At 37.3% G+C, this 13,735-nt stretch overlaps 1 protein-coding gene across 3 annotated transcripts in view; it reads right to left on the bottom strand.

The window, feature by feature from the left end:
* Positions 1-13,735, bottom strand: part of LOC124153593 (F-box/LRR-repeat protein fbxl-1) — a 165,724-nt gene that overhangs the window by 37,209 nt on the left and 114,780 nt on the right. The window contains exon 1 of one of the 3 annotated variants that reach the window (XM_046526865.1): positions 7,956-8,615. The exons of the other annotated variants lie outside the window; for them this stretch is intronic. Coding sequence (XP_046382821.1) covers positions 7,956-8,036 — 81 coding nt within the window. The 5' untranslated portion in view covers positions 8,037-8,615. Of the gene's footprint in view, positions 1-7,955; positions 8,616-13,735 lie in introns of those variants that run through there. 3 annotated transcript variants of the gene reach the window in all.

Raw genomic sequence — 13,735 nt, 5'->3', positions numbered from 1 at the left:
TTTTTAATTGGCAGATTTGCCGCTGATATAACTATAAATGTGCTTTAAATCCCTGCGGATTTGAAAAGATAAAATTTTTGTTCGTGGTTCTTCCAAAATAATATTCCATACTACACCATATGATACGACATAATGGACGAGATTATTAATTTTGTACGGAAACGGAGCCTTATTCCAATCCCATAATTTCCTTCCATTTTATGTTATTGATTTTAATTCAGCCCTAGAAGTGATGGAAGTATGTTCCATGATCATTTCCTTCCACCCTTGTCTCTCATTCAAGAAGGATATATTAGATTTTCAAATGCGCAACAAAATATTTTCCGAGAATCTTCGTTCCTGCTGGAACCACCCTCATAAAAAATTATCCTATCATCTGTAATATTTTTTTTCCAATTAATTGTTCTCAATTTGATTTTAAATTCACTAAATAAATATCCCATCAGGCTAAAATGCTCTTTATCATGGACACACTTTTATATAACGCCATAGATTTTTCATTTTGCATTGGCACTATAACTCTTTACTAAAGACCACGAGGAACCATATCTCAAAAAGTTCGAAATCACCAAATATAAATGCAAAACAAAACCAAATACAAGTCGCATCTTCCCTTATTATATATAAGGCAAAAAACGTTACATGGTATGAAGGTAAATTAATATTTTTAACGTGATATTCTTATATAATCACGAATTTTATGCGTTAAAACATTAAATCATAATCTCTTTGTTGTTTTATTTACCTCTAAAGTTCATTCCCTCGGTACGAATGAGATTCATCATATATGTCAGCAACCTGGCATACTTTCCCATATTCAAATCGCATTCGCGTATTATTGGGAATTGTGGAAATGTATCTGCCAGGTCGCCATACTAGTCCACCTTTAGACTGACAATGGATCAACATTTACGAAAATAAAATGTTATTTTTTTCCTCTCATGAAATATTAGATGGCCTGTAGAGATAACGTGATTAAGGAAATTAACCTATATAGAACATAACGGCGTCACCAATGGAACTCCGCACAGTGAGAAATAATTAGTACGTTTAATCCGACTCAAAATCGCAATTTTATGTTACAAATTACAAACAAAGAAGTCAAGTAGTTCGGTATATTCATGGAAAAAAGTTATCGCCAAAATAATTCTCCTGATTTTTGTCTCTCGATATTGCAGAAAAAGAAATGCCATGTTTCGCCGGAAATACCATGAAAAACTGGCTTTAGGTCCAAATGAAACAAATGTATTTTACAGCTCTTTACAATGACATTGGCAATAAGAAAGGCCGGTAAAAGATCCAAGAATTGGGAAATCACGATAATATATTAAACAGTTTTCAAACTGATTAAATGCTGAAAAAACAATAATGTGTGGTTTATAGATTAAATTATACAGGTTTTGGAGATTTCGACACTGCTGTTGGTTGGGAACGGAAGCACTTGAAGGTATGAAGAGAGATGGGAATTTTCAGTTCGTGTTTAATTTCCGTAAAAAAATCTTCTCGGTCATTTTCTAGCATCTTATTAATACATAAATCTCTTAAAAATGGTACAATTCCAAAGTTTCAATACCACTTAGATTTTCTAGAATACGGAAGTCACATAAAGGAGTGGCTCGCGCTGGGTGCCTCTAATTAGCGGGTAGATTGTAGGACAATTGGCGTTTTACAGACTACTAGGACCACTGACTTATCTGTAGATAAGATAATACAGGATATATGGAGCCACTTTGAATATATCCTCAGTTCTAGTTTCAGTTCTGCTTCTACCACTGCCTTCCTTAGCCGATTTATAGTAAATGTTTCCGATTTATAGTAAATGTTTCCGAAGGATTTTCTGCTTCTAATGTTTACGAGATTCGTTTTGGCTACTGGTTGAAAGGTATCAAATGGGAGCAAAATTCCCTTTCCAAACCGAAAGTAATTGCCGTAATGGGCTAAAATATTTTCTTCATGCGTTACGCCTGTGTTTCCGGTTTACACTGTTTTCTATAATCGTAACTACAGTTTCCAAAATCTAAGTTAGACATATATTCTGATCTACATTTTTTAAATTAGTGCTCAATTCAATTTCGTCTCATTTGACAGTAATTATCTATTTTATGCGGACATTGAAGTCTATTTATAATTTGTAAATAATGAAAATTTTTAAATAATATTTATTCATAAATAATAAAAAGTTCGTAAAAATTAAAAATAATTCAAGTACAAAATTTATAGGTTATCACGATTTGATCGAATCAGATGGCATTGGCCAGTCTGGTTAGGCTGTCATCCTTCAGCCGAAAAGATTTCCAAATGTCACGAGGTTTTAAAGTGAATTTTTGTTTGAGATAACATCACTTTCGCGAATCTTTGCTTATTGTCTCTCCAATTTGGAGTCTGAGCCATGAATGCCCTCTATTTTGGCAAAACATTCTCGCCGACATCATTCTTCAGTGCTGTGCCAAGTGAAACAAATATAAGCCCTTGATGCCTAATTTTAAAAATGGAGTTTGTTTCCACAAAACCTACCGCCCTACATTCTGTTCGTGTTCAATTGGTCTTCGACGCTCTCCACAATCACTTTCTTACACCTTATTCAGTCCCAGCATTTTGCGAACAAGTTAAACCTTGTTGGAGCATCATGAGCTGTCTTCTTAAATGGGAGAGGACGATTCAGGCGGCGTATCGTCACTGTAAGAATAAAAGGTGTAGCAAAACTTCCATCGAGGTGAATCAATCACCTTGGCACTGATTCGAACCTAGGTCCCATGAAATCGAGCTGATAGCCTGAATTAGTGAAGCTATTGGCACGTGCTACTCTCCAGTAGATAAAAGGTGGCATTAAGAGGACAAGATGGATGGCGGAATGCTGACATTCAGATGAAAACACATAGAATGTGAAGCAGAATTACAATATTTGTTCTCTCCTCAGTCAATTCTTCAAATCGAAGGTTGGTTTTGATAGGAGAGGGTAGAGCTCAAAACAGAATAAGCCACAGTCGTGTGAAGTTCACACATTCATGATAGAGGGGGCAGTTCCTTTCCCCCGGCCACCTCGCTCGGCGGGGATTTTTATATGGGGCTAAACTCAGGATTTGAACCTTAATGGTCTCTCAAGCCACCGAAAATCAACAGATTGATGGAAATCGGTTCCGAGGAAAATAATTTTTTCCGCTGCGTAAATACCGCACTTGGAGTGCACTAAAAGAGAGGCTTCTATTAAGGTGTGTTACTACCAGTGTTCAAGAAGATTGCTCAGTGAAAACTGAAGGAAAATAGGGTAACTGTGAACAAAGAAAGCTGGTTGTTCCTAAAAAATCTCACGGCAAATTTAGCCAAATGTCCATGGATTGATTTCGCATTATTCATCGTCCTCAATGACGCATAATTAACAATTTCCGCCTAGAAATTAGCAGCACATTCGTGTCAATCTATAAACAACATGGAGCGTAATTTTTTATCATGAGCCTCACATACTCATAATGGTAAAGTGTAGCCATATGGTGGGCGGAAATGGGCATAAAAAGTTCATTGAGAAAACTAAGTAGCTATAGGCTCTTGGGTAATTTTTGATCGGATTACCTGCCGTTTGTGACTTCCAATTCGAAGAAATTTTCGTCATATTGATTGAATCAATTAGCTTCAAGGGAATTCATTTACCTCATAATAAATATATAAAGCCTTATGTTCTGGAGGTTATCGTATTAATGGTATAATTAGGCTTAACATTTCATTCAAAAAGAAGACGTTGATTCAATTTATACGTTGGTTTTACTGAAAACATTTTCGTGGGATTTCAACTGATGTTTATTGCTTACACTTTTTCAAGACGTATTTTCAAAAAATTAATTTATTTCCCATTTTTATTAAATAGAAGAATAAGAGCCGCAAACGATGCTAGAAAACTGGAAAAAAGACCTAAATTCAAACCATAGCGTTCAAAATTGAAATTCTAGCCACGTGAAATTGATTCATAGATGAATGGCATACTTATTGATAAATAAATGGATAAAATTAAATGAGCCATACGAAAAACTTATCAAGCAATAAAGTAGAGGAAATAAAATTAAAAGGTGAGGAGCGGATTGTTAATTCCGTAGAAATAGTGAAGACTTCGACGATTTTCCCACTTTTACTGGAAATCTAGTGATTCATATTATTTTGCAAAAATTTAATCTTTACGATGAATATAATCCCTCGGGTACATTATAAAATAATATAAATCAACCTTTTGATCCAATATTAATCTACTCCTTTTCTAAATTCCTTCCTCAAAATTCGCTTTTTCATGAACTTGTTTTTGGTTCATTCTTTTAAATGATTATCTAACTTTCATTCTCTGGTGCATAGAGAGGTAAATCGACCTAAAATTTAAGAAAGAGAAGATATAATGGGTGGTTTTATCGAGCTGCTATTAATGTAAAGGAAACTAGCGTAAAATTGCCATGCTAAGATAATTGTCTTTCTTCTCCGAATAGGAATTTTTCGGTGCAATCATTCTCGCTCATTTAAGCGATTCTCAAGATTCTAAAATTTCTCCATTTTCCTGGAAAGATAAAAATTTTGGGAATGTGGATTTACGATCGAATTTAAAAAAATGAAGATAGAATTCCACGAAGGGAACAATTGAAATAGGTTCTCTGATAACGTGATATTGATACCTGTAGTCGGAGGTGAGAACTGGTGGATTCTTGGGAACTTCATAGTTACCTATATGACTATTAATTTTCTTAGAAATCGGCGCCATTAATAAATGAGGCTAGTGATAAAACAAAATATCATTTTATCTCTTGCTTCTACATCTAACCGCTGTTATCAAAATCGGGAACACCCTAAAGAGACATCAGCTTTTGGCAGAAATATGAGCCATTGTCACGTACAATTTAATATAGCCATAAATAATGTACGAAATACGACTACATGAAAAAAATCATCTTATTAGCCTAATCACCACGATATTATGGCTTATCAGGAGAATAGGGACAAACATTCTGGCAAACTGATAATCCAGATGTTCACCTACAAAATTTAATTAATATTTTAATGCTAGAAGAAAGTAAATTTCATACCCAATGGTAATAGCAGCACGTCGAATGTATAAAAAATAATGGTTGTTCCTTAAAGCTTTTGAGTATCCGAGTCTCATGAGTTGATTTGAGTTGACAACTGTTTCTTTCATTTAAATACCAGCAGAACTCTTGCCAACTCAAGTTCACGCATTAGGGAAAAACAAGAAAGAAAGGAAGAAGCAATCATTCATCTACTTAGCCTAAACCTTAGAAACGACAAAAAATTGGTAATGATACAAATCATCCGACCCAATGCGAAGCTTTGCATTTGCAACTTTTTATCGCCTTTAAGAAGATTACTACCCTTGCTTAAAGGAGAGAGAATATCTTAGCCTGGTCTCTCACCTTGTACCAATCAAGCATGTGGGGTTCTACAAGTATTTTAACCACTGCCAGGGTAAACAAGACAGGCTATTGTGAGACCAATCTTAACATACGTAAGAAAAAATGACCGAAGACAGGAAAATCCGCATGCCAATGACAATTGATTATCAAGTATAATAATATAAAAATGAAAACGCGAAGCGAAATTTAATTTTACAGAAACTATTTTTTCCAAATTGAACCAGCATTCAGATTTTCCTGCCTTAGGAAATTTTCTTTAAAAGGCGTGTTTCTAGCTTAGCTTGATTATCCTGTGTAAAGCGTTTATTTCGCAATTATTAAGCGCATAAATTCCAAAACCATTCGGTTGCACGAAAAATTGGAGACTATCAAACTACGGAAGTTTGCTGAAAAAAAAATTACTCGACACAGAAAGGAGTGCGCTGTTCGCAGGAGAGTACAGCGAGGAAAATATTAATATGTCAAAGTGGGTTTGACGAAAGAAGGTGGAGTAGAGTGGAACACTGACAGAATGAATGAACATAGATTGGTGACAGTGAGAACAGACTCCTTTTGGCCCTAAATACTTAAGAAATCGTTCTCGCATATTAAAAGTTAGTGAAACCATCAATGAGCATGCTGTCATACAGTGTGCGTAATTTTCTACAATAATTTAACACTGAGGTAATGCGGAAAATCAATTTACAGAGTGCTCTTGAATGTAAAATATTTGCATTTTTTTCTGATAAGTTACGGGAACAGAAAATTGCACATATAAGCTTGAGAGTAGGTGAGCATACATTGAATTCACATAGGAACTCAATAATGGCCTGTACATTCATCCCAAAAAACAACGAAAAATAGCAATAAAATCATTCCGTTGTCATAGGCTGAATTATGAAGGATGAATGTTTGTGTAATTTAATGATTTATCAGTTTTTATTTGAAGGTTAATGATAACATAACATCTGTGAATTTTAGCATTTTTGTAATTGGTGATTTAAAATCACGTCACCAGTCTTTTCGGATTAATTTAAAGAAAAAAAAACTAGCTTGACACGTTATCTCTATGGAAACGTTCTCCATTGCGACGGCCTAAGAATACATAGGCTTACTCATCATAAAAACAGCTGAGTGGATATTCTGAGGGTGCCAGGTTGGAAAGAATGATTGCAGGTAAATGCGTTTTGTGAGCAGTCACAATAGTTCGCGACATCACCCCGTCGCCTTGCGATCTAAGGAAAGCGTTAAGCCGGGCCAAAAATAACGTCCTCGACAGGGGCTTGCTCCGCTTAGGGCTCCATTGAACCACCAGGCTAATTCTCCCAACGAGGGTTATCGTCGTCGTGCGGTACTCGAATTTCACGCGGCCCTTAGTAACTTTATATCTTTGATGTTCGCCTGTGGGCCCCAACAAAGTCTTAAGAGCTTGTTGTGAGCAGGGAATCCATTAGTGGCGAAATAATGGGAGACATATGGATATAACAGCTGTAAAATTTGGGTGGAATGGCAAATCATCAATTAAAATACTTTAAAGAAGACTACAAACAAAATTTCAAGCTATAATTTATTTTTTAGATACACTGGAAATCATAAAACTTGCATCGCATTGCTCAAAAATATCCTACATACGGGAGAAGGAAAAAATTACCACAGGCATTCGAATATAGAAGACAAAGGTTTAAGAGCTGGAAAAACATCGTATGAAAGGTTTTTCGAAGTCTTGTTTATCCTCCCTCGCAATTCATTATCTCATGGACGCGACAGACTAATTGTTCTTTTTAAATCAAAGGTTGTACGGAATTTGCTGGTGCTTTCTCTCAATCACTTAGTTATTCATCCCGGAGATGAGTGTGAAGAATCCGTATGGTATGCGATAAAAATCCAATTCTTCCAAGTGGTGGAGTAAAAATTATAATTTTCTTGTAAACCAAGGAATAGCCTTTTTAATTCACCAAGTGGAAACTCCTGCTATTCGTCTCCAAGAAATATTATTATGCCCTAAGTTGTGGAATTTTCCATTTTCAATTGATTACCAAATAATATCCGCATTCAGACTTAATTTGGGGAAACTAGATTTGAAAAGGAAAATACTATTTTCGTGAATTTCCATCAATTTGAAACACTGGAAGTTGTGGAATAACAAAAATCAATTTTTTTGCACTAATCGAATCAACTTCGCAATTCCTTGGGTACTGGCTTGAAATGTCAGAATTCGATTCCGTGGACAAGCTTTAGGCCGCACTTGCAAGTGAAAATCGATCATAGATGTATGAAGGTGCGTAAGATAACTGTTAACAGCTGTCTCGCACAGCTAACAAACTTGTGGTAGTGGATAAAAAAACCAGTCCTGCCTCATAAATGAATGTACTATAGGTGTAAGGCTGTATATCGTTTTGCTTCATTTCTTTGGCGTTGACTCGTGACACGGTCACATAGTAAGCGAGTAACATCAACATCTTCAAGCATTTTGTCTCTCTCACGTAAATATTTTGGGGAAAAAATATTTCTTTAGGCGCGAATCCAGAGGTTTACTCCCCACCTAGCACACATCCCTCCCCACATAAAAATAACTACCGTTTTGGCGTGGTGCTGTTGCCCATCGTCGCGTGCGGCGGTGGCCGCGAAGTCAATGGACAGATTACCCCAGGCGGTCATCTTGAAGGCTCTCTTCTCTCACGCGGCAACCAGACGAATGATCTTCCTTATCCTTTGAGGTGTGGCACGTTAAAAAATCCTCTCTCCGCGACGCACCTCCTCCTCTGCACCCCAAACCGCCCAATTCCCAAAATCACTCACAAATTTTCACAACCCCAAGAACACAAAATTTTGATCACGAACACATTGGTGCACTGGGAAAGAATCCACAAATACACCCTGAGGAAAATTCACTGTTATCCTTCATCCGGGCTCCTACAGGAAGGTTAAAAGGTCACCACGAGAAACGAATCGCAGGAAAAAGATATGAGGGCTGGGATGCGAACTGATTTTGGAATGGTTTTTTTATCGTATTTTTGGACGGAGTTTGAAGGTGTGGTATTCCAATATTTGCTTCCCTCTCACTTTCATCAGGCGGCTATCACTTTACTATTCGAGTATTTTCCCAATTTACTTTATATTAACAGCCTTAATTCCAACTGTGGGTGTTTTTCTGGAGGAGACTACGCTTCCTCGTTTCAGGGATCCTCCGTGTTTGCTGAGACCCTCGCCCGGAAGCCAGTGGCCACTAACTGACGGTGAGAACCCGATGGGTTGGGGTGGGGGGCAGAAACCGGGAGGTGTGGGGACAGGGGGGTGGGAGAGGGAAAGGGGACACCAGGCCAAAGTTTCCTTTGTCGCGGGCCAATTCTCCGAGGGGGTGGGGTTTCTGATGCAGCCCAGCCGCGGACCCTCCCCTTTCTCTCTCTCCGTACCCCTACCCCTCCTCTTCCCTTCCTGAGACATGGTCTCCCTAAGCGATCCGAAACCTTGCTTCCCACCCCGCCTTGGTATCCGTCCACAACTCCCACCCCTTCCAACCACTGGCCCCCACCAATGGAAAAGACGGAAGAGGAGGACAGGGTGCCCCACACCCCTGCTCTGGCCTTTCAGAATTAATGAGGGCTGGATATCCCCGTCACCGGCCAAAGCCATGGCACATTCTTCCTTTTCGTTTTATTTTGGTAAAAAAAAAACAATTCTGACACCTTTATCGTCAACTCCCAGTGCCAAATTATTCTGCACCCCCATAAAAACTGGTATCAAAAATTTTCGACACATTTTTTCCGAAATAAACTAATAAAAACACGTATCAGCTCTATTAAAGCTAATTTAGCGAAAAATTCTTGTTATTTTTTATTTTCCCGGAGCAAAAATAAATATAGTATCTCCACTGCCAACTTTCAACGCAAAATTTCTCTTGAAACCCATAAAATATGCTACGTTTTTCTCTATTACATTAAAGACATTTTTCCTCACTAATTACAAAGTAAAATTCTCGTTTTCCAACTGTCACTTCAATTTTTTTAGGAATACTTCAAGAAAAAGTTAAAACGCTAGATCATTTCATATTTTTTTTAATTTTCATGTTGTGTCATTTAACCTTAAGAGTTTCAGTGTTTTTTTCTACACACATGAATAAGTATTCTGTAACCGAAGAAAATTTCTAATTGAGAAAACGGATTCAATGGGCACTTGAGACAAAAAAATCCTATTTTACTACACATACCCCCATAAACTCCTAATTCAGATTTAATTTTAACGAGAATTGTGAATTTCCTTCCAATCTGTAACAATATCTCTGCCACTATCATAAGTTCTTCCCCCTTTATTCATTCTAACCCAGAGCTGCTCTGGGAAAAATTTAATTTCAATACTTCTCATTTTAAAATTGCGAAAATTCTCTACTCAATCATAATTATTGTAGCAACTACATATTTCGACATTAAACTTTACAGCACAAAAGAACACGTAGTTTAAATCTATCCTGAATAGAGCTGAAAATGTATACATTTTTTATATTACTTAGAAGCGAAATTGGGTTATAATGGGTTAAAGTAACTCCTAAAATTAATCCTCTACACTTTCTATTTAGACCTCCTTATCTTTTTTAACCACAATTATAGCCTACTTCTCGTTATCATCTGAAAGATTGGCCATCTAATTCTTTTATTTGCATTAGATACACTCCGTGCGCTCTCCGCCTAAAAAAACCTCCCGCAATAATGGCCCTCCACTGAGTTGCCCTCGGAATAAACTCCATCTAATATACCCCCTCCACCCTCTGTAATTCTCCTCCTCTTCCCCATCTCCTCCTATCAAGATTCCCCCTCCGATTGCCTCACATATTCCTCCCTCCCTCGTCCTCTTATCCCCAGGTGCTTCCCTTCCCCGCATCCCAGTCCGTCTCGGAGGGGATGGGGCTTGCATAAATCCCTCTCCTCTTCGCTTTCCCTTTTTCCCTTGCGCAGAACTCGCTTCCCTCTCCCACCACCACCCTCCGCCAAGTCTTAATACTCGCTCAAGTAAGTCGGAGCTCGGCCGAAGCTTAGAGCTTAACACACTTTTCACTCGACTCTCTTAAAAGCAACTCCTAACGTATTTCCTTTTCACTTTCACTTAAAACCTCCCTATCTTTTTAGCCACAATACTAGCCTACTTCTCGTTATTCACCTAAAAGATTGGGCGACTAATTCTTTTATTTGCATTATATATAATTTCTTGCTACTTTCCGTACTTTGTACCCAAAAAAACTTCTGTAGATGATTGCCCTCGCCAAAGTAACAAATTGTGAGAAAAAATCTTTTTAATTTCGTTGCAATTTGAAAAAGTGTATTTAATTTAGGGAAGTGAGGCCTAAAGGTCGTTGAATTCGTTTGAAATAACATTTCAATAACTCAGATTAACTCTAATCTCTCGAAGAAAAGAGTCCTGGAGAATGGAAAATTCCGGAATAATTGTGCTTTCTCAATTTATTTTCCGAATCTTCCGGTAATTTCCACAAGACGACCTTTTCTGTCATATTTTTACACATATAAATCTCAACAAGAAATCACGTCATGAAAGCATTATTAAAGTGATTCCTCGTGGTATTAATTGGTATATTATCCATATAAGCTGATGATGGAGTCAATTTTCTACTTCATACCTCGGTACGTCATTGAATTTTATTTCCACGGACCAAACTATACTTTTCTCGAAAAGTCCTATTTTACCACACTTGCCTCCATAACTTCCTCATCCAGATTTAGTTCACCCCAAAGGTTGATCATGGGTGACCTCAAACTTTCTTATTCATATCGATTGTATTTTTATCCAAATCACCTTAAAACATTTTTTAAATATCTTACATACAAAATGAACGACAATTAAAGTCAACTATGTGGACTCATTGCTTGCTGGTGGGCGGAAAAGTGATTTTTGCGTCCAATGAGGAAGCTATTATTGCACTGTTATCATATAGGCAATCCCTTCACTGCAACCTTTTGAATTGTTTGCCGTACTAAAGTATTGTCCCATGAGAATAATTTAGTGCCGATATAATCTTCCATTTTCATTAATTCGAGGTTATAGGCAAAAATCCTGTTTATTCAATCTTAAGTCAGTAAAAAAACAAAACATTTGGATCAATTGCCTTTCATTACTACTCTCCTAATCCAAAAACCTTGACTAATTGTTTCTTCGGTTCCCGTAAAGTCATCGAAGCTAAGTAAAGATAGGCCCGTTGTGTTTGTGTGACCATTCTTGCCTTTTACGTGGTGCCCCACCTGTACAATCAACCAATTATTCCTATTCTCTTTAACCTTCGTTTCCACGTATTCTGTCATCACTCTATTTCTTACCCTTTCTCGTATCTGACGCCATACTTTCCCGCCACATTTCCCCTGCCCTACGCCCGTCCACCCCCTCCGTCTCCCTCCCCTTCCAACTGAGACACCCACTGCGCCCCTACCCCCACACAAAGCCCCCCATCTTTCAAACCCCTCCTTTCCCCTCTTTGGCCATCTCGACGTCGTATCAGCCTTTGGTTTGGGGCCAGCATTTTTCAAAATTAGGCCTAAATGAACAAAGGCTCCGGGGAGGAAGGAGACCACGGAGAGGTAAAGGAACAGAGAATTTCTCCCAACGTTTTGTTTTCTTTCCTCGGCGATTTTATTTTTTAAGAGAAAAATCTTATCCAAGGGAATGATAAAAAAGTTGAAACGGAGGGGTTTAACTCAAGAGTTTGGCTGGAACACATTGTTTACTCATTGCTACTGGTAGCAGGTAGAGGAAAAGCGATTCTAAGGTCCGATGAACATGCCATTATATTCCTGCTTTGACGCAGCTATCAAGGAGGCATTCTCTCAGCTAAAACTTTTTTGACTGTTTGATATGCAAAAATAACAGCCATTGGAACCAAAATTTGAGAAAAAAATAAACCAATACAATTATCCACATTTAAGCCTCTCAATACCTTTAATCAAGGGTCATCAGAAAAAAATAGTCTCACTCAACACCTTCGCACTGTAAAAACACTCAAACAGAATTTATAAATATAACAAATTTTTATTTCATGAGAAAATTCTCCTCGTGGAAAAAATTAAATAAAATTAAGGATTTTTATTTAGAGAACAAATTTTACTCCGTAAAACCGTTGGACTGTTATATAGAGAATTACTATTATCATTCACGTTTGGCTAGTTATTTTTAAAGTTATTATTAGGAACCAATTTTGAGGTAATATGTTCATGTATTTTTCTAAAAATTAAATTACCCGTCATCTCAATTCCTGGCACCTAGGCCGTTTTAAAAAGCACGTTTTATAAAAAAAAACAAATCTGAAATTCTGTACCAACTGGTTAGATTCTCACCGGAAAACCTGAATATTTACTTAAGTAATCCAGCATGTATTTACAAGTGTAAATACAGATCCTTCACCATGACCGAAAATTAAATTTTTTGCAACCTAGAAAGACCCCAACAAATATGAAAAAACTACATGAATGCAATGGGAAAACATCAATGGGATTTCAGATTATCTATGAATAGGGGCATATCCTGAAGTGATCATTGCCAGGAAGATGTATTCATATCTTTTAATGATCACTATTTTTTATCTTTTAAACTAAACATTAGTAAATTTTTAGTATTTAACGGAGTAAAGTTGAAGAAAGTACTTCAATAACATTGAATGCAAAATATTTTAAGGATTCAAAAACTATGTATTTATTGTGTCACAGAGAGCATTTCGAGGAACATTTAACGTTATACATGTCAGGTTAGGAGAACTACATCGCCAGCTATTGGTACAATATTCCGGGTAGATCTGACTGACTCTAGCAGACCATTACATTTAGAACATACTCAATAATCTGATACATATGTGCTAACTGGATAGCCTTATCGTGAACTTACAACCTAACAGCCCCTGCAACTAGGCTGCAACGCAACGTAAATAAATAGCGGGTTGCATAACACCAGGGATCTACGATGTATGTGATGTGAATGGCACTCCTGCATTGTCTGAAATACCACAGCACCTAGAGCTATTGAGGAGAAAAATAAGTATTCCTGCCAGTTATCTACTTAATCTTGATGGGCAGCGTCCGAATAATAGGTGGTGATAATATAACGTGAATGCAAGTGAGAAACCGTTGTCCGTAGTTAGCCGTTACGTTGGTACCGTATTTATTCAACAGTGAGCTGTTTGGGAAGGAGTGACTTCAAACTTCAATACCTTGAGGTGAAATATATGGATAAATTTTCGAAACATATTGTTTATCGTGTTTTTTGGACGCATTAGCGGCAGTACACCAAAAGAGCATCATTCACACATTGATTCAACCTCAGGGTTAGTTTGGATAGGTGAGGGTAGAGTTCTACCGTGGTGATAAGTG

The sequence above is a fragment of the Ischnura elegans genome, chromosome 2 (assembly GCF_921293095.1).
Source record: "Ischnura elegans chromosome 2, ioIscEleg1.1, whole genome shotgun sequence".
NCBI lineage: Eukaryota > Metazoa > Arthropoda > Insecta > Odonata > Coenagrionidae > Ischnura > Ischnura elegans.
The sequence above is the reverse complement of the archived record's forward strand: the minus strand, read 5'-3'. Positions and strand labels throughout refer to the sequence as shown.